The sequence below is a fragment of the Barbus barbus genome, assembly GCF_936440315.1.
Source record: "Barbus barbus genome assembly, chromosome: 38".
Lineage (NCBI taxonomy): Eukaryota > Metazoa > Chordata > Actinopteri > Cypriniformes > Cyprinidae > Barbus > Barbus barbus.
Window position 1 is genome coordinate 282,230 of NC_136716.1, and position 21,619 is coordinate 303,848.

Genomic DNA, 21,619 nt, shown 5'->3' on the forward strand with positions numbered 1-21,619 from the left:
TGCGCGTGACGCGTCTCTGCGGCAGGTAACTCATGCGCGTGACGCGTCTCTGCGGCAGGTAACTCATGCGCGTGATGCGTCTCTGCGGCAGGTAACTCATGCGCGTCATGCGTCTCTGCGGCAGGTAACTCATGCGCGTCATGCGTCTCTGCGGCAGGTAACTCATGCGCGTGATGCGTCTCTGCGGCAGGTAACCCATGCGCGTGACGCGTCTCTGCGGCAGGTAACCCATGCGCGTGACGCGTCTCTGCGGCAGGTAACCCATGCGCGTGATGCGCCGGTCTTTCTCTAAAGAGTCACAGCTCATAGGCTGGTGAGGAAGTAATAATTACGAAAACGATTATTTATTTTTTTGTGAATTATTTTATTTCAGTTCGTTTTTCAATAACTTTTGTTAGTTTCGTTTTAGTTTTTCAAATATTTTGTCATTTTTATTTTATTTCAGTTTACGAAATAGTTTTTTCATCAATCGTTTTCGTCTTAGTTTTAGTTCCATAGCCTCTTTAGCAATGACCTTTTGTGTCTTGCCCTCCTTGAGCAAGGGGTCAATGCTCGTCTTCTGGACATCTGTCCAGTCAGCGGTCTTCCCCATGATTGTGTAGCCTACAGAACTAGACTGAGAGACCATTTAAAGGCTTTTGCAGGTGTTTTGAGTTCATTAGCTGATTAGAGTGTGGCACCAGGGGTCTTCAATATTGAACATTTTCACAATATTATAATTTTCTGAGATACTGAATTTGGGACTTTCATTAGTTGTCAGCTATAATCGTCAAAATTAAAGGAAATAAACATTTGAAATATATCAGTCTGTGTGTAATGAATAAATCTAATATACAAGTTTCACTTTTTGAATGGTATTAAATCAACTTTTTCATGATATTCTAATTGCATGACCAGCACCTGTATTCCTTCTGCAGATTATTAAAGTGATCTATAACCCCGGGGTCCGGTGGAGTCTCCTGTACTTCCGCTCCAGGCCGGCGGGCGGCGGAAGAGCGCGGCTGGAGCAGGTTTGGCGCGCCTCTGTCACTTCCGCTTTCTTTCGGAAGGAACTTACGACGCTTTGTCGCACGCCGTCAGCTGTGTTCATAAAATCGCAAATCTGGATCTAAAATCTGCACAAAGGCATTTGACAAACAAAACATATATTCCGTTTCAAGCCGAGAACAGGTAGGTCCCGGCTGTGTCGCGCGCGGTAGTCGTCGGTTAACGGCGGTTTTGTTCCGTTCGGCCTGAAGCCGCGGTCCTTCATTGTACCACATGTTTACTGGTTAGTTATTTCCATTAATGCCCCGATGATTGGTGTTTTATCAGAGATTATTCATATCAGTCAGCAGAGTAACGATAAACGTGACGGAGAACAGAACTAACTTACAGGTGTTTTACTTCAGAGTCATTTTCCGTTGAACTAATGTTATTAATTACTGTGGTTTATTCTCGTGCCATCAGTGCAGGCCTGAGGCTGGTTGTTGTGTTTTCAGTGTTAGGAGTCCGTAATGTCGCGTTTCTTCGCCACCGGATCCGACAGCGAGTCTGAGGAAACCTCTTCCGCCGATGAGATCACCCCCAAAGCGACCGGAACTACTTACAAGCCGTGAGTCTGGTTTTATATCAACATCATTCTGACACCGTACTTTCTGTAATATTGGCAGGAAAAAACAACAACAAGCTAGTACAGTACACTTCCTGCTGTAAAAAATGACTGATGGCTGATTAATCGACATGAACAAAAACTTTCCGCGTAACATAACTTTAGGAAATAACAGAAATGGCTTAAATGTTTTATAATAGTCAAAATGAATTAAATAACATTGATAGGAAGGCTCATTGTTACTGGCACACTTACTTTACACCAGGCATCCTCAAATCTGGCCCAATCCTGCAGAGTTTAGCTCTAACCCTGATCAAACACACCTGAAGCAGCTCTAGAGTCTTCAAGATCAGGACTGTCCAGACTCAGTCCTGCAGAGTTTAGCTCTAACCCTGATCAAACACACCTGAAGCAGCTCTAGAGTCTTCAAGATCAGGACTGTCCAGAGACTCAGTCCTGCAGAGTTTAGCTCTAACCCTGATCAAACACACCTGAAGCAGCTCTAGAGTCTTCAAGATCAGGACTGTCCAGAGACTCAGTCCTGCAGAGTTTAGCTCTAACCCTGATCAAACACACCTGAAGCAGCTCTAGAGTCTTCAAGATCAGGACTGTCCAGACTCAGTCCTGCAGAGTTTAGCTCTAACCCTGATCAAACACACCTGAAGCAGCTCTAGAGTCTTCAAGATCAGGACTGTCCAGAGACTCAGTCCTGCAGAGTTTAGCTCTAACCCTGATCAAACACACCTGAAGCAGCTCTAGAGTCTTCAAGATCAGGACTGTCCAGAGACTCAGTCCTGCAGAGTTTAGCTCTAACCCTGATCAAACACACCTGAAGCAGCTCTAGAGTCTTCAAGATCAGGACTGTCCAGAGACTCAGTCCTGCAGAGTTTAGCTCTAACCCTGATCAAACACACCTGAAGTAGCTCTAGAGTCTTCAAGATCAGGACTGTCCAGAGACTCAGTCCTGCAGAGTTTAGCTCTAACCCTGATCAAACACACCTGAAGCAGCTCTAGAGTCTTCAAGATCAGGACTGTCCAGAGACTCAGTCCTGCAGAGTTTAGCTCTAACCCTGATCAAACACACCTGAAGTAGCTCTAGAGTCTTCAAGATCAGGACTGTCCAGAGACTCAGTCCTGCAGAGTTTAGCTCTAACCCTGATCAAACACACCTGAAGCAGCTCTAGAGTCTTCAAGATCAGGACTGTCCAGAGACTCAGTCCTGCAGAGTTTAGCTCTAACCCTGATCAAACACACCTGAAGCAGCTCTAGAGTCTTCAAGATCAGGACTGTCCAGAGACTCAGTCCTGCAGAGTTTAGCTCTAACCCTGATCAAACACACCTGAAGCAGCTCTAGAGTCTTCAAGATCAGGACTGTCCAGAGACTCAGTCCTGCAGAGTTTAGCTCTAACCCTGATCAAACACACCTGAAGCAGCTCTAGAGTCTTCAAGATCAGGACTGTCCAGAGACTCAGTCCTGCAGAGTTTAGCTCTAACCCTGATCAAACACACCTGAAGCAGCTCTAGAGTCTTCAAGATCAGGACTGTCCAGACTCAGTCCTGCAGAGTTTAGCTCTAACCCTGATCAAACACACCTGAAGCAGCTCTAGAGTCTTCAAGATCAGGACTGTCCAGAGACTCAGTCCTGCAGAGTTTAGCTCTAACCCTGATCAAACACACCTGAAGCAGCTCTAGAGTCTTCAAGATCAGGACTGTCCAGAGACTCAGTCCTGCAGAGTTTAGCTCTAACCCTGATCAAACACACCTGAAGCAGCTCTAGAGTCTTCAAGATCAGGACTGTCCAGAGACTCAGTCCTGCAGAGTTTAGCTCTAACCCTGATCAAACACACCTGAAGCAGCTCTAGAGTCTTCAAGATCAGGACTGTCCAGAGACTCAGTCCTGCAGAGTTTAGCTCTAACCCTGATCAAACACACCTGAAGCAGCTCTAGAGTCTTCAAGATCAGGACTGTCCAGAGACTCAGTCCTGCAGAGTTTAGCTCTAACCCTGATCAAACACACCTGAAGCAGCTCTAGAGTCTTCAAGATCAGGACTGTCCAGAGACTCAGTCCTGCAGAGTTTAGCTCTAACCCTGATCAAACACACCTGAAGCAGCTCTAGAGTCTTCAAGATCAGGACTGTCCAGAGACTCAGTCCTGCAGAGTTTAGCTCTAACCCTGATCAAACACACCTGAAGCAGCTCTAGAGTCTTCAAGATCAGGACTGTCCAGAGACTCAGTCCTGCAGAGTTTAGCTCTAACCCTGATCAAACACACCTGAAGCAGCTCTAGAGTCTTCAAGATCAGGACTGTCCAGACTCAGTCCTGCAGAGTTTAGCTCTAACCTGCCTCGACACACCTGCCTGGAAGCTTCTAGTATGCTTAGTAAGAGCCTGATTAGCATACTCAGGTGTGTTTGATCAGGGTTAGAGCTAAACTCTGCAGCAGATTGACCTCCAGGGAAAGATTTGAGGAACCCTGGTTTCTTCTGCTCATCAAGGCTAGATCTGTTTGATCACAAATACAGATTTTTTTTGAAGTATTACTTAAAATAATTTAATTTTAAAATAAGTTTTCTGTTTTGGAATCGATGTTGGAAACTGTTGTGCTGCTTTTTTCAGGTTTCTTTGATAACTTTAAAAAGAACAGTGTTTATTCAAAATAGAAATTGTTACATTATACACTGCTATACAAAAGTTTGGGGTCGGTACATTTCTCTTTTGTTTTTTAAAGAAATTAATACATTTATTCAACAAGGATGTGATGGTAAAAACTTTGTTAGAAAAGATTTCTATTTTGAATACATGCTGTTCTTTTTAACTTTATTCATCAAAGAAAAAAGTAGCACAGGTTCTAAACAATATACAACAGTATCAACATTGATAGTAAATCAGTATATTACTATGATTTCTGAAGATCATGTGATGCTGAAGACTGGAGTAATGATGCTGAAAATACAGCTCCACATCACAGAAATAAATTGTTTTATTAAAAGTAATTGTTGTTTTATTATAAAGTATATTAAAATAGGAATCCAATATTAGAAATTGCAATAATATTTCATAATACTACTGCTTTTTCTGTATTTTTGGTCTAATAAATACACCCTTGATGTAGGGGTGTACGATATTGACAAAAAATAATCTCTATTTTCTGGGATTTTATCGATAAGGATAATTAGAGGATATTTTGCTGTGTTATTGTGCTGGTATCTTTAGGACTGTCATGGAGAGGTGACTCCTAAAGTTTTTGATATTCATATTCTGTGTGCTGGTAAGCTCACACTGATAGAAATGTATCTTTTCCTACAAGTTTAAACTGATTTTTTAATTTTTTGGGCACTTTTACCTTTATAAAGCCATTTTTCCTAAAAGTGTCCATTATCTTTTGAGTCAAATTCTAATTTCTTACATTTAACCAGTGAATTAGAATAATGAGACATTTGGTTACCATGCAAATGAAATCAACACCAGCTGCATCTGAAGAGGTGTTTAGATGTTTACTCGCTGTTTAATGCAGGACATGAATGCATTTAACCTGTAATTACAAATGCATAATGTATTGATACATTAAACATAAGTCTCTTAATTAACTTCTTGTTTATTGAATTGTTGTAATTAAATCTATATCAAATTTGTAATCATGGTAATCTTTGGAGAAAAAACGGCACTCTTCGTGTGAAATTAACTATATGAAGTGGTATAAATATATACATTATGTGCTCCTGTGTCTTGAATTTGTGATGATTCTAAATGCATTTTAATAGACTGAATCATGCAGTGAAAGAACACACTGTAAATGCACACTCGCACTAGTCTAGACTTCACGTACTGTACGAGTGCACTCTGTAGGGCTGTTTTGAGTGATTTTTGCAAAATACTCGATAATGTCAAATCGCACATCGTTAAAACAACAATTACAATATTATCGCAGACGATATATATCTCACACCCCTACCTTGATTAGCATAAGAGAGACTATTAAAAAAAAAATAGCATTAATAATCCTACTGATCCCAAACTTTTGAACAGCTTTGTATATTATAAGAAAGAGACAAAGACAAAAAGTGATTATATTTTTACGAGGTCTTAAATTTGAGGACAGAAAAACAAGAATCACAAGGTGGTCTACTTTTTATTGATTATTAATAGTAAAAAAAATCTTACACTGTGAATAACATGAACAAAACAGAATTAAATAGTAATCACAATTATTTGTATGGCAATAAAAGAGCAGCACAAAATTCATGATCATGACAGGCCTATTCTCTTGTGCAGCAAATGATCAAATAAATTGTTGTTTTATTAAAAACAACAAATGCTGATTTTTACCAATAACCTGTATTTCCATAAAGTAATTTTATTTTTAGTACTACAAAAAGTGTCACCCTTTTTTCTGATTACAACCCAGTTTGTGAGAGGGTGGTTCTGTATTACTGTATTGAGCTGTGCTGCGGTCATCTCTGCAGGTCTCTGCTGCTGAGCGATGATGAGGAGGACACCAAGAGAGTGGTGCGCAGCGCCAAAGACAAGAGGTGAGCACAAACACACTCCGCCATCACAACTCCAGAACTCCCTCCCTCCCCCGTCACGACTCCAGAACTCCGTCACGACTCCAGAACCCCCTCCCTCCCCCTTCATGACTCCAGAACACACTCCCTCCCCCGTCACGACTCCAGAACGCACTCCCTCCCCCGTCACGACTCCAGAACGCACTCCCTCCCCCTTCACGACTCCAGAACGCACTCCCTCCCCCTTCACGACTCCAGAACGCACTCCCTCCCCCGTCACGACTCCAGAACACACTCCCTCTCCCGTCACGACTCCAGAACTCCCTCCCTCTCCCGTCACGACTCCAGAACTCCCTCCCTCTCCCGTCACGACTCCAGAACTCCCTCCCTCTCCCGTCACGACTCCAGAACTCCCTCCCTCCCCCTTCACGACTCCAGAACTCCCTCCCTCCCCCTTCACGACTCCAGAACGCACTCCCTCCCCCGTCACGACTCCAGAACGCACTCCGCCATCACGACTCCAGAACGCACACCCTCCCCCGCCGCGAATCCAGAACGCACCACCTCCCCTGCCACGACTCCAGAGCGCATACCCTCCCCCACCACGACTCCAGAACGCACACCCTGCCACGACTCCAGAACACACTCCCTCCCCCGTCACGACTCCAGAACGCACTCCGCCATCACGACTCCAGAACGCACACCCTCCCCCGCCGCGAATCCAGAACGCACCCCCTCCCCTGCCACGACTCCAGAGCGCATACCCTCCCCCGCCACGACTCCAGAACGCACCCCCCCCCTCCCCCACCACGACTCCAGAACGCACACCCTGCCACGACTCCAGAACACACTCCCTCCCCCGTCACGACTCCAGAACGCACTCCGCCATCACGACTCCAGAACGCACACCCTCCCCCGCCGCGAATCCAGAACGCACCCCCTCCCCTGCCACGACTCCAGAGCGCATACCCTCCCCCGCCACGACTCCAGAACGCACCCCCCCCCTCCCCCACCACGACTCCAGAACGCACACCCTGCCACGACTCCAGAACACACTCCCTCCCCCGCCACGACTCCAGAACGCACTCCCTCCCCCGCCACGACTCCAGAACACACACACGCTCACACTTCACAAACATCTGTCTGGTGTCCACTGCGCTCCAGGTTTGAGGAGCTTACCAACATCATCAAGACGATCCGCAATGCCATGAAGATCCGAGACATGTCGAAATGTCTGGAGGAGTTCGAGCAGCTGTGTCGAGCTTTCCTCAAGAGCAAAACCATCATGGACAAAGAAGGAGTGCCGCCGTTCTACATCCGCCTCCTCGCTGATCTGGAGGACTATCTCAACCAGGTCTGTAGATCGGCAAGACACAGTCACTGATTAATGCTTGATTGTCAGCCGTAAACAGCTTTAGCTTTCACGACAGCTGTGGGAGGACAAGGAGGGGAAGAAGAAGATGAACAAAAACAATGCCAAAGCCTTGAGCACGCTTCGGCAGAAGATCCGCAAATACAACAAAGATTTTGAGACGGAGATCGCCAGCTATAAAGAGGTACTGAACTGTAGCCCGGATGCTAATTGTAGATGAGATACGAGCATGTTTAGGAAATTTTACAGGGTTTCCACCACTGCTTAAGTCTTAAAGTCAGCTTAGGCCATAAAAAATGGTTTAATATCTTAAATGGTTAAAGCCTTATTTAGCATTTTAAAAGGTTTTAAATTTGGGGCAGTAAAACAGGAGATGTGATTATTAAACTTATTTAACAAGTGTTTAATAATAAAAAAAATTTAATTGTGCATTCTGTGGGCTTGCAGGCTTTGTCCAGCGATTGCTTTTAAACTACTGTTGATCAATTATGATAGTGTTTTCTTTATAGAGTATACTGGGCTTGTTTATTATCAAAAACCCTGCATTATGTATACATTTTTTATTCCTGGATATTATTGATATTTTGGTTCATGTAAATTGTGGCTTCTCTCTAGGATGCTCTGTCACAGGAAGAAAAGACTTAAAACATTAATTAACCAATTTCAGTGCATATATTGAATAGTTTGTATGCTAGACTTGCAGTTCCCCTGTTTTGCAGTTGAATGTGTTCTAGATGATTTAATCAAATGTATTTCATATTCTTTTACTAATTTTGTGAATGTAAGGGTTTGTTCTGTGTGGACATACATAATCTTTACTTTGATTTTTAACACTCTGCAAAAAGACTGTTTATAGGTGAACCTCACCAAATCTGTTAAGAACATGTCTGTGTAATATTTAGCTTAGATCTTTGCCTGAAGAAAATAAAGCCTGTTTTACCAGTAAGATTCCAGATAAAATTAAGATTAAAATGTTTGTTGCTGTTACTTTCATGAAAATTAAATGCAATTTTTTTTCGTTACTGTAATGCAAAAAAAAAAAGTCATTGCAAAAAAAGTGTTTATACCATCTGCTAGTGTGTTAAATTGGCTTCATGGGTTTTGCTGTGTTTTCCTGCAGAACCCTGAGCAGTCAGCTGAGGAAGAGGAGAAGGATGACGTCGGCAGTGGTCAGTCTTCATCTCTGAGCTGCTGTTGATTGCCTTCAAGCTATCTAATGAAGGTTGTGAGGCTGTCCTGAGTCTTCATTTGCTCTTTCTTTGCTTGTGTGATGTGCAGCGTCGTCGTCGGAGAGTGATGATGATGATGATGATGATGAAGGCATCACTGCCAAGAGCTTATTGAAGAAGAAGCCTCAAGAAGAGGAGAAGAAGGCACCAGAGGCCAGCAAGTTCCTCAAGGGCGCTGCTGTAGGTCCAAACACCTCTTCCAAGACTGTTTGAGGTGTTTTTAAGAGTGTTGACGATGCAGCGCTTTTTTTGTGTCAGGATGAAGAGTCGGAGAGTGATGACGAGGAGAGCGAGGACTGGGGCTCGGACTCGGTGCACAGCGGCAACGAGAGCGAGGACAACGAAGGAGCGGCAGCATCGCTGGCTTTGGTCTTCCTCAAAAAGTATGTGTTCTGCTTAGGGCTGGGCGGGATATCGAGTTTGCAGGATATATTGATATATTTTTATAAGCGATACGGTATGAGGCAATACTGTTTATATCAATATACAGTAGTTTGATACGAGCGCATCTGGAAAATGGAGGACACAGACTGAGCTTCTGTGGAGAAAGTGCATAATACAATTTGTTCTAAACATGTGACTAGCTTTATATGAAGGGATTTAAAAACTGGTAAGATATATTAAAGCGGCTCTGACGGAAAGGCTGTGTGTGCCGCTGACAGAGACTCTACTCGCGCTGTTTAATGTGTTTGAGATGTGCTGTTTTCCTTAATGCATAACTTGCATTTCACAGGTATATCCTCCATCTGTAAATGTTCGAAAGTCATGGAAATATTTCCGTTTTGCTGTCAGAAGTGCATGAGCCTTTGCTTTGCGATTCTCCGCTAAGCCTTCAGTGAACAGATCAAGCACAACAATTGTGACTAAAATATACATTCTGCTGAATATGCTATATATATTCTGTTGGACTATATGTAGAATTTTAAACATACAAGTGTATGATATAAATTGACTGTATTGAGGTAATCAAAATAGCCTTTTTACTCTTAGCCTGTGCGTTTTTATTATTTTCATTTTTAGTTGAGTGAATTTAACTTGTGCTTTAAAAGCACTATTTTAGTTTTTACATTTCATGTTACAATATTTGGATGTAATTTGATTTAACCCCTTTTTTGCATGTAATATATGCCTACAAGGTTACATTTACTTTTTGTTCTCATAGCCTTTAATATGCATTTTGTTGGACAATGGTCAGGATGTGAAATAAATATATATATTTTTTTATCCAATTACAGAAATATAGAAAATACCAAGATATTTACCATATATCGCAAATCAGCCAAAAATACAGAGATATGAATTTTTGGTCATATGGCCCATCCCTAGTTCAACCTCAAGCTGTTGAGTTCATGTGTGTTTGGTGGCTCTGAGACGTCTCGATCCCTCACAGAGCTCTGGACGGCGACAAACAGACCGACCGCAAGAAGGACAACCAGAGGAAGAAGCACAAGCCGAAGGACCGTCTGGAGGAGGAGGCGGGAGAAGACAGAGATCCAGATGATGAAGGATGGGAGAAGGTGAAGGGCGGCGTGCCGCTGGTGAAGGAGAAGCCCAAGATGTTCGCCAAAGGCACGGAGATCAACAGCGCTGTGGTGATCAAGAAACTCCACGAGATCCTGCAGGCCAGAGGAAAGAAGGGAACGGACAGGTATCGTCTCCATTCAGCCATTTGTGACAGTGACTTCTATTGAAAGAAATCATACAGTCTTTTTACATTTAAGTTAAAAGTTTCTCTTTTATTATCTCCTTTAGGAGAAATGTATCTTAGGCAATCGGGAGAGCAGATCAAGCATACAACAATATACTTATTCAATCTAGGGCAATCTTCAACACTAGATCCAAAACATATCACTCCCACACAATCCTAATAATACACCTACATTACATGTTAACCATCACATTACTATGAAAGCCCGTTTCCGCCACTGAATAAATAAAAAAGGTAATTGCGACTTTTTATCTCACAATTCTGGCTTTTTTTTCTCATAATTGCGTTACACAAACTCACAATTCTGAGAACGTATCAGTCTTTTTCCCCCCACAATTGGACTAACTCGCAATTGTGAGTTTATATCACGCAATTCTGTGAAAAAAAAAAAAAAAAAAAGTCAGAATTGTGAGAGAGAAAGTCGCAATTACCAATTTTAAAAAAAAAAGTATTCAGTGGCGGAGATGGGCTTCCAAACATTACCCTTAATATTAAATTTACATTTACAAAGATCCCCCCCCTCCCATTTTTACCAAGTTATGCGTTTTATTTTATTTATTTTTTTCTATACACTACCGTTCAAAAGTTTGAGGTTAGTAAGACTTTTTAAAATGTTTTTGAAAGAGTCTCTTCTGCTCATCAAGGCTGCATTTTTTTTTTTTTTTACGAAATACAGGAAAAAAACAGTGAAATATTATTGTAATGTAAAGCAGCTGTTTTCTATGTGAATATGTGTTAAACTGTAATGTATTTCTGTGATCTGCAGCTGTATTTTCAGCATCATTACTCCAGTCTTCAGTGTCACATGATCTTCAGAAATCATAATAATATACTGATTTACTGCTCAACAAACATTTATTCATGTTAATATTAAATGATAAAATGTTGAAAACGGTCATATTTTTGTGGAAACTGTGATATATTTTTTCAGGATTCTTGAAATAGACAGAAATCTTTTGGCTTTTGTAACATTGTAAATGCTTAGTTGTCACTTTTAATGCAAGAAATAGAAATATTTATTTAATTCCAATAAAACCATTATATTTATGTATATCTGACCCCAAACGTTTGAGTAATGCTTTGGCAAGTCAGTACATATTTGCTACATGGCAAACACAAACCATTTTATTATTTTTAATATGCTGCTTTTTTATATTTTGAATGGTTTTATTTAGTTAAAGTATTAATTTAGTTTGTCTATAGTTTGTACTCATTTATATTTCCGTTTTAGTACTTCAATAAAATGAACATTACAAATGTTGTGCTTGCAACTGAAAATAAGGTTCTTTGTAGTTTGTTTCAGATAAGATTTTATTTCAAGTAACTTTTTGTTATTTGGTTTGAGTTAATGTTAATAACGCTTGTGAAATGTATTTGTTCAGAGCTGCTCAGATCGAGCTCCTGCACGCTCTGGCCGGCATCTCTAACGAGAATAACCTGGGCGAAGGCATCCTGGTCAAGATCAAGTTCAACATCATCGCCTCGCTGTACGACTACAACCCCAACCTGGCCGCCTTCATGAAGGTGAGGATCTCCCGAGACGTGCCGGTGCTCTCGCAGTCGCCCGATGCTTTAGCGCTCATTATTCTCGTTTCAGCCGGAGATGTGGAAGAAGTGTCTGGAATGCATCGACGAGCTGCTGGACATCCTGTTCAACAACAACAACATCTTCATCGGAGAAAACATTGCAGAGGACAGCGAGAACCTGGCCATCTCTGACCAGGTGAGAGTCAGCGGGGTTTACTTTGGACCAGTTACCAGAGAAGGGTTCAGTCACATTTACCATTGCTTTGACAAATTGTGGATGAAATCCATTCATTGCGATGGGAATCCATTAGGGCTGTCAAAATGGCTGAAAAACTACATTCAAATTGAAAAATTTTCATAAGCGTTGTGTGTGAACGGCTTGGTTTCAGTTTCGCTGTAAACGAGATCTTCTCTGCATTGATGTTCTCTTGTTCCGCAATATTTTGAATGAACAACGCAGCAGCGCCGCATCCAGTGGATTCAACTGGCAGGGTTCGTACGGTCATGAAAAACCTGGAAAAGTCATGGAGTTTTAAAGCAGCAATTTCCAGGCCTGGAAAAGTTTTGGAAAAATAAACCCAGAAAGTTTTAGAAAAGTCATGGAAATCTGTTTCACAAATCTCTGTATAATAGAATTATGTTTAATCAGGTCCTGAATTTCGGTACGGGATTACGCATAGGCTATATTGCATTGTTTTACTCATTCCTGCAGCATTCAACTTTAAAATGATGGATATTCACACATTTATTCAATAGCCTGTAGCCTGTAGGTTTGATGAATAAGTGAATCCACACAGAATATCAGATGAAATCAGTCATTTGAAAACCGCGTGAGGGATTCAACTGTACTGCGTCTTCTCTCTTTGACCGTCTCTTAAAGCAGCTTCTCATCTGTACATCTCGTACATTTATATGCCAACATGTCTATAAAATAATAATAATAACAATATAATATAGTTTATAATCAAGATTTGCTATAAAATAATGATTTATTGTTTAAGATAAATTAAAATTCTTAAAGAGATATTACTATTGTAAAATAAAGGATATTTAAGTAAAATAATATAATTTAACTTTTTACTACTGTGTAATTACAATACTAATATTTATGTCGTAATTTCTTCATTTTCAGACTTTGCAATTTGATAATCGCAGTAAGCCATATTGTGATTTCGGTTTTATTTAATTATGCAGCCCTAATAGGGCATTGTGCACGATGGAGAAAGATTTCACTCATGTTAAGTTGGTCAACAGACAGCTGCTGGGTTCATGCATCACATCGCCGCGCTGTTGACAGTAGAGCGTTTTGTACATGAGGTTTGTCTGATGTTTGATTGCGGTTCTTCTGCAGCCGTTCCGTGTGCGCGGCTGCATCCTGACGCTGGTGGAGAGGATGGACGAGGAGTTCACGAAGATCATGCAGAACACAGACCCGCACTCTCAGGGTGAGTACAGACACATCCCAGCCCCGAGCGCTGTGTGTGTGTGTGTGTGTGTGTGTGTGTGTGTGTGTGTGTGTCTGGGTGTGTATCTGTGTCTCGGTATGTGTCTGTGTCTCGGTGTGTGTGTGTGTGTGTCTCGGTGTGTGTCTGTGTCTCGGTGTGTGTGTGTGTCTCGGTATGTGTCTGTGTCTCGGTATGTGTCTGTGTCTCGGTGTGTGTCTGTGTCTCGGTGTGTATCTGTGTCTCGGTGTGTATCTGTGTCTCAGTGTATCTGTGTCTCGGTATGTGTCTGTGTCTCGGTATGTGTCTGTGTCTCGGTATGTGTCTGTGTCTCGGTGTGTGTCTGTGTCTCGGTGTGTGTCTGTGTCTCGGTATGTGTCTGTGTCTCGGTGTGTGTCTGTGTCTCGGTGTGTGTCTGTGTCTCGGTGTGTGTCTGTGTCTCGGTGTGTGTCTGTGTCTCGGTGTGTGTCTGTGTCTCGGTATGTGTCTGTGTCTCGGTATGTGTCTGTGTCTCGGTGTGTGTCTGTGTCTCGGTGTGTGTCTGTGTCTCGGTATGTGTCTGTGTCTCGGTGTGTGTCTGTGTCTCGGTGTGTGTCTGTGTCTCGGTATGTGTCTGTGTCTCGGTGTGTGTCTGTGTCTCGGTGTGTGTCTGTGTCTCGGTGTGTGTCTGTGTATCTGTGTGTGTCTGTGTATCTGTGTCTCGGTGTGTATCTGTGTCTCGGTATGTGTCTGTGTCTCGGTATGTGTCTGTGTCTCGGTGTGTGTCTGTGTCTCGGTGTGTGTCTGTGTCTCGGTATGTGTCTGTGTCTCGGTGTGTGTCTGTGTCTCGGTGTGTGTCTGTGTCTCGGTGTGTGTCTGTGTCTCGGTGTGTGTCTGTGTCTCGGTGTGTGTCTGTGTCTCAGTGTATCTGTGTCTCGGTGTGTGTCTGTGTCTCGGTGTGTGTCTGTGTCTCGGTATGTGTCTGTGTCTCGGTGTGTGTCTGTGTCTCGGTGTGTGTCTGTGTCTCGGTGTGTGTCTGTGTCTCGGTGTGTGTCTGTGTCTCGGTGTGTGTCTGTGTCTCGGTGTGTGTCTGTGTCTCGGTGTGTGTCTGTGTGTCTCGGTGTGTGTCTGTGTGTCTCGGTGTGTGTGTGTGTGTCTCGGTATGTGTGTGTGTGTGTGTGTGTGTCTCGGTATGTGTCTGTGTCTCGGTGTGTGTCTGTGTCTCGGTATGTGTCTGTGTCTCGGTATGTGTCTGTGTCTCGGTGTGTGTGTGTGTCTCGGTGTGTGTCTGTGTCTCGGTGTGTGTCTGTGTCTCGGTATGTGTCTGTGTCTCGGTATGTGTCTGTGTCTCGGTGTCTGTGTCTCGGAGTGTGTCTGTGTCTCGTTGTGTGTCTGTGTCTCGGTGTGTATGTGTCTGTGTCTCGGTGTGTATGTGTCTGTGTCTCGGTGTGTGTCTGTGTCTCGGTATGTGTCTGTGTCTCGGTGTGTGTGTGTGTCTCGGTGTGTGTCTGTGTCTCGGTGTGTGTCTGTGTCTCGTTGTGTGTCTGTGTCTCGGTGTGTGTGTGTGTGTGTGTGTGTGTGTCTCGGTATGTGTCTGTGTCTCGGTATGTGTCTGTGTCTCGGTGTGTGTCTGTGTCTCGGTGTGTGTGTGTGTGTGTGTCTCGGTATGTATCTGTGTCTCGGTATGTGTGTGTGTCTCAGTGTATCTGTGTCTCGGTATGTGTCTGTGTCTCGGTATGTGTGTGTGTGTGTGTCTCGGTGTGTGTGTGTGTGTCTCGGTATGTGTCTGTGTCTCGGTGTGTGTGTGTGTGTGTGTGTGTGTGTGTGTCTCAGTGTATCTGTGTCTCGGTATGTATCTGTGTCTCGGTATGTGTCTGTGTCTCGGTGTGTGTGTGTGTCTCAGTGTATCTGTGTCTCGGTATGTGTCTGTGTCTCGGTATGTGTGTGTGTGTGTGTCTCGGTGTGTGTGTGTGTGTCTCGGTATGTGTCTGTGTCTCGGTATGTGTCTGTGTCTCGGTGTGTGTGTGTGTCTCAGTGTATCTGTGTCTCGGTATGTGTCTGTGTCTCGGTATGTGTGTGTGACACTTCTCTCTCACTGCAGAGTACGTGGATAACCTGAAGGACGAGGGCCGTGTGTGTGGTGTCATTGACCGGCTGCTGCAGTATCTGGAGTCTAAAGGCAGCACGGAGGAGGTGTGTCGTGTCTATCTGCGCAGAATCATGCACACCTACTACAAGTTTGACTACAAAGCCCACCGCCGCAGCCTGGGCCTTCAGGGAGAGACCAAGGTGAGCGTCTATGTTCACCAGCAGCTAACCGGATCATATAGTATATATTTACTAAAGGTTTTTATTAATTAATAAGTCAAATTATTATTAGTATTTTTTATTAATTAATAAGTACAATTATTTATTTTAATTTTAATGTTTTTTGTGTGTGTTTTTGTAATTTCTATTAGTTTTTGTTTATTTTAAGTATTAATATTTAGGTTTAAATTATTTTATATTTTTTATTTTACTTCCAGTTCTTTTTTTTTTCTTTTTTTTAGTGTTTCAACGTAAACAAAATAAATAAAAAAAATGTTGCCTTTGGTTAGTTATATACACAAACAGTGTTGTTTTAGTATTATTTGTTCTATTATAGGTTTTTTTTTTATATATATAATCTGCTAAATGCCTAAATAAAATAATAAATATATGTGTGTGTGTGTGTGTATATATAAATATATAAATATATGTGTGTGTGTGTGTGTATATAAATAAATATATATATATATATATATATATATATATATATATATATATATATATATATATATATATATATATATATATAGGCTTTTATTTGTATACTTGCATTTTAATATTTTTTTTTTTACATTTTAATTTAAATTTAGTAATTTTATGTGACTTGCCTTTTTTATTAGTTTATTGTACGTATTACTGTTTGATTGGTTTTTTTTTGGTTTTTTTCCGTTTTAATTTAGATTAATTCGGTTTTAGTTTGTTGTTTTTTTTTTGTTTGTTTTTCAGTTTGGAAAGTATTTTTATGTATTTATATTTTAAGCTTTTAAGTTTCTATTTCAATTTATTTGCAGTTAGTGAAACTGACACTAAATTAAATTTAGAAGAAAAAAACGGAAGCAAGTGTTCAGTAATTTTTGGTTCAGTATTTCAGCTTTATTTCAATAATGGTTGAGATTTTGGTTCCTGTTAAAACCCTGGTTCTGACCTTTGACCTTTGTGTCCATCAGTCGGAGCAGGATCAGGAGGAGAGCGAGGGCGAGGACAGCGCCATCATCATGGACCGCTTGTGTAAGTTCATCTACTCTAAAGACCGCACCGACCGCATCCGCACCTGCGCCATCCTCTGCCACATCTACCATCATGCCCTGCACAGCCGCTGGTTCCAGGCCCGAGACCTGATGCTGATGAGCCACCTGCAGGACAACATCCAGCACGCTGACCCCCCCGTCCAGGTGAGCTGACCTGTCCTTCTGAAGCACAGCCAGCTGCTCAGAACACCTGCCTCACCTCTCTGCTCTCTTAGATCCTGTACAACAGGACCATGGTGCAGCTAGGCATCTGCGCCTTCCGGCAGGGCATGATCAAAGACGCCCACAACGCACTCCTGGACATCCAGTCCAGCGGCAGAGCCAAGGAGCTGCTGGGGCAGGGGCTGCTGATGAGGAACATGCAGGAGAGGAACGCCGAGCAGGAGAAGATCGAGAAGAGGCGGCAGGTGTGGTGCATCCCTCTCTCTCTTAAAATCCATCAGCGACGGAGCTTATGTCCTAAATATAGTTTATTTTTTTAACTCTGATGCCTGAAGTCCAAGAAGGCATGCATTTTGTTGATAGTTTATATGTAAGTGTTTCTAGTGGGGCTGAGTTGATTTTAATCAGTGATGAATCCATAGCAACTCTTTTAGTCTTTTTAGATTCTTTTATGCGGTTTTCTATTGATGCATATGCAGAACTTCAACTTGTATTGTTGTCTCTCAACCAACAGCAAAAAGCTTTGTATTTTTTTGATTGTGTTATAAAAACTAAGACTTGTCTTTCAAATGGTTGAGTTTATTATGAAGCTCAATGCTCTTTAATGTGGCAAGACAGAGCGCTGTAGCATGACTCAATCATCTTTTCCTACTAGTTGTAGCAAGAAATAAACATGAACGAACATCAGAAGGTATGATGAAAGATGCCATTCAACATACTGAGATGAGTCATGCTCATGTTAATGAATATTCATCTTATTAAAACGTCATGTAATATACCTCAAGAGAACTATTCAACATCCGTAGCCTGATAGTTAATGGTTAGAGATCCTAGAGAGGAGCATTTTGAAGAATGTTGACCAAACAGGTGACTAGCCACTGAATTTCATGAAATGGAAAAACTTCAGCTACCATCACCTGTTTGTTTGCATGCGTTCTTCAAAATATAATCTTTTTTGTTCAACAGAAGAAATTAAATTGTACAGGTTTGGAGTGGCTTGAGTAAATGTTGTGTGTGTTGTGTTTAGGTGCCGTTCCACATGCACATTAACCTGGAGCTGCTGGAGTGTGTGTATCTGGTGTCGGCCATGCTGCTGGAGATCCCTTACATGGCAGCTCACGAGTTCGACGCTCGCCGCCGCATGATCAGCAAACAGTTCCACCATCAGCTGAGAGTGGGCGAGAGACAGCCGCTGCTGGGTGAGAGAGAGAGCCAGCTTCTAATCAATCTGTGAATCATGGCGATCATTCTCCCATGATTCTGAACTAAACTAAATTTTATTGCTGAAGTCTGTTTAAAAGTGTTTAATTAATTTGAAGGAGTTGTGTCCCTGCAGCACAAAAGCAGTCATGAGTAACACAGGTATATCTGTAGCAATAGCCAACAATACATTGTATGGATCAAAATTATACATTTCTCTTTTATGACAAAAATCATTAGGTATTTTGTAAATTTCCTGCCGTAAATATATTAAAACTTCATTTTTGATTAGTAATATGCATTGCTAAGAACTTCATTTGAACAACTTTAAAGGAGATTTTCTCAATATTTAGATTTTTTTGCTCCCTCAGATTCCAGATTTTCAAATAGTTGTATCTCAGACAAATATTGTCCGATCATAACAAACCATACATCAATGGAAAGATCATTTTCAAAACAATTTAAAAACAATTACTGGTTTTGTGGTCCAGGGTCACAATTATGAAACATTTTAATATGAATTTAAAATAAAATATTCTTAATACACCAATTTCTAATATTGAAATTATGAAAAGTGGGTTGAATGAATGATTCAATGACTCACTCATAAATACTTCACTTATTTTTCATTACTTGCGGTGTCAGCGGCAGCATGAACGCAGATCTGAATGATCTGGTATGATTCTCTCGAAGGTTTGATAGACACGGGTGAATGGCATGGTGTTTGAATGGAGATGGCGGTCTTCTATGGATTAATCTGTGATGGTGTGCTCCTCAGGTCCTCCGGAGAGCATGAGGGAGCACGTGGTGGCCGCCAGCAAGGCCATGAAGATGGGAGACTGGAGGACCTGCCACTGCTTCATCATCAACGAGAAGATGAACAGCAAAGTGTGGGATCTGTTCCCAGAAGCCCAGCGCGTGCAGGAAATGCTCGTCAGGTGGAGACTCCAGCGTCTGGCAGAAGATTTTAGCGTTTGTGTTTTAATTCCGCTGACCTGTGCTGTGTTCTGATCCTCAGGAAGATCCAGGAGGAGTCTCTGCGCACGTACCTGTTCACCTACAGCAGCGTGTACGACTCCATCAGGTGCGCCACGCTTCCTAGCCTTTACATTTGACTACGCTGGATTTCCCAGAATGACACTGTTTTTTAAATCATTTAAATAAATTGCAATGTTCTGCAATTTATGACCCAAAGTAATCTGTAATCTAGTGTTAATTTCGTTAATGAGAAGTATGACAAAAAATTTCATTTTGAGGAGATTTTTCCCCATGACTAAAACAAGATGACAGTAAGGTCAATAAATGATAACTGTGACTATATCAACATGAGACTAAAATGTATTTGAAAAAATTCAAACTATACCAAAATGTATTTTTATTTTTGTCAAAAAAAAGGAGACGATATTATTGCGGACTGCTGTATGAGCTTCGATCTATAATTTTGAGAACATTTTTAAACAAGTTTTCACTGACTAAATCTAGACTAAAATGCTCAGACTAGGCTTAAATCGGAGCTGTTTCAACTGAAAGAAACTTGCACTGGTTGATCTTAAAATACAGTAGTCAACATTTGAAGAGGATCAAAACCTTTCAGTGTATATCAGTGCCTTTGTTTTGTCTCAAGATGGACTCCAGTAATGGTTTTTTCTAAGGCATATTTATAAAAATACTTCAATTACTTCAATGTCCTAATTGATCTATGACCTAATCCTGGTTTAGTCTAAGCCCTGTCTGTGAAACCAGGCCTTAGTTGACTAAAACTTGACCAAACAAAAACAGGACAAGGTTGACTAAATATGATAATAAGTACATTTGATACCAGGACTAAGACTGAATTAAAAATGGTTGGCAATCAACACTGCTGTAATCTTTTCCTTCTGAATGTCTGAAATGGACCCCAGTGTCTCGCTGCTCTTCATCTTTCTTTCCGTCTCCTCTTCAGTATGGAGACTCTGTCAGAGATGTTCGAGCTGGATTTACCCACAGTGCACAGCATTATCAGCAAGATGATCATCAATGAAGAGCTCATGGTAAAAGAGAGGTTTTATCTCGATCAGTTTTTATGTTTCCGTCCCCACCGGTTCCCTCATGTGTTTGTGTGTGGCCTGTCTCTTGCTCAGGCGTCTCTGGACCAGCCGACGCAGACGGTGGTGATGCACAGAACGGAGCCCACATCCCTGCAGAACATGGCCCTGCAGCTGGCCGAGAAACTGGGCGGCCTGGTGGAGAACAACGAGCGCATCTTCGACCTCAAACAGGGCGTCTACGGAGGATACTTCAACAGAGGTACACCAGATTAAAGATCACTCTCAGAGAGATACATTTATAAATGCGCTTTCTTAAATTGTGTGTGTGTAAAATAGTTTTTAATGGAGCTGATCCACGTCACTCAAACCTCTCTTTCTCTGGCACAGATCAGAAAGGCGGTTACCAACAGAACAAGAACTACCAGAGAGGTAACTATCATTAACACACAACCATGATAGAATACGTGCTGATCCACACAAATTCAGATTGTATTCTGGTGTGCTTCTCGCTCGTGTTTGCTGGACGCAGCTGCTGTGAAATGTTTTGTGAACGTGCATGTGCGCCTGTGTCTCTAAACACTTCTCACTATGCAGCTCCAGACCAGAGGGGAGGTTACCAGCAGAAGCAAGGTTACCAACGAGGTGGTTATGAACATCATTCAGTCACTTCTTCATCCACCTAAACTCACCTGTTCACTCATTTCTGCGCTGGCAGCTCTCCATCTGCTCTCCAAAGGCCTTTTCACTTTCTCCTCCTTCCTTGAGAAGCTCAAAGCCGCTTCAGTCTGTTGATATGAAGCCAGTGCCTCGCGTGTGACTGAAACTGAATGTCTTGTCTTCCTGTTGTCTGTCGCTGCTGTAGATCAGAAAGGCGGTTACCAGCAGAAACAGAACTACCAGCGAGGAGGATACCGGAACCAGAACCAGAGCTCGTACTGATCCGGTGCAGCTTCGTTCCAGATCCAGACTGCAGGTTCCACCGGCTCCAGACTCCGCTTCAGCAGATAACACCAGATCATAACAGCTCCGTTTTATTCTTAACGCATAAAATGGCTCCACAGCATGTTTTTCTATCGTTTGAGCTTACTCTGTCGGTTCTGGAGTCGCAGTTTTGGATACGATATAGTGGGCTTGGAAGAAATATCAAGTTATTTGTGTTACAATCTGTAGAATTAATAAAGATTATTCAGATAAAATGAAAGTACAGTTTCTGTCAATCTTTGTTTCCAGGTTTGAAACTCGTGTTAAACATTTGCTCATGCACAGGTCTAATGCAGGAGTATTTTTGTGTTTCGGTTTCAGTGAAATTTTGATGAAAATCTCTAAGCCAGTCGGTGCCGTTAGCCTCGTGGTTATTGAGCAGAAATACAGCGCCGCGGCAACCCGAGTTCGAATCCCGTATCGAGGTCCTTTCCCAATGCTTTACGGTCTGCTCTCTACTGTCCTATCCAATAAAGGCATAAATAAATAAGTTGTAGCCATTCATCAAGTATTTTGAAACCATGTGGCTTTCTGTCAGTGAATACAGCAGCAGTTGTGGAA

At 42.1% G+C, this 21,619-nt stretch overlaps 1 protein-coding gene across 4 annotated transcripts; it reads left to right on the plus strand.

Annotated features, from left to right (window-relative positions):
- The first annotated feature begins 951 nt into the window (after positions 1 to 951).
- Positions 952 to 21,276, plus strand: eif3c (eukaryotic translation initiation factor 3, subunit C). Of its 4 annotated transcripts, XM_079397432.1 has the most exons (24): positions 1,030 to 1,170; positions 1,315 to 1,377; positions 1,482 to 1,594; positions 6,055 to 6,120; positions 7,261 to 7,450; positions 7,527 to 7,652; positions 8,589 to 8,637; positions 8,747 to 8,877; positions 8,956 to 9,080; positions 10,088 to 10,345; positions 11,788 to 11,929; positions 12,003 to 12,128; positions 13,284 to 13,377; positions 15,455 to 15,642; positions 16,608 to 16,832; positions 16,904 to 17,095; positions 17,878 to 18,049; positions 18,829 to 18,988; positions 19,069 to 19,134; positions 19,993 to 20,080; positions 20,171 to 20,336; positions 20,465 to 20,506; positions 20,672 to 20,719; positions 20,940 to 21,276. In XM_079397432.1, the coding sequence occupies exons 3-24, from the start codon at positions 1,497 to 1,499 to the stop codon at positions 21,014 to 21,016; spliced, it is 2,829 nt and encodes a 942-aa protein (XP_079253558.1). In that variant the 5' UTR covers positions 1,030 to 1,170; positions 1,315 to 1,377; positions 1,482 to 1,496; the 3' UTR covers positions 21,017 to 21,276. The 4 variants fall into 4 exon arrangements, with proteins under 4 accessions (XP_079253555.1, XP_079253556.1, XP_079253558.1 ...); XM_079397429.1 differs by lacking the exon at positions 1,315 to 1,377 and having other exon boundaries at positions 952 to 1,170; XM_079397430.1 differs by lacking the exon at positions 1,315 to 1,377 and having other exon boundaries at positions 1,020 to 1,270.
- The last annotated feature ends 343 nt before the right edge of the window (positions 21,277 to 21,619 follow it).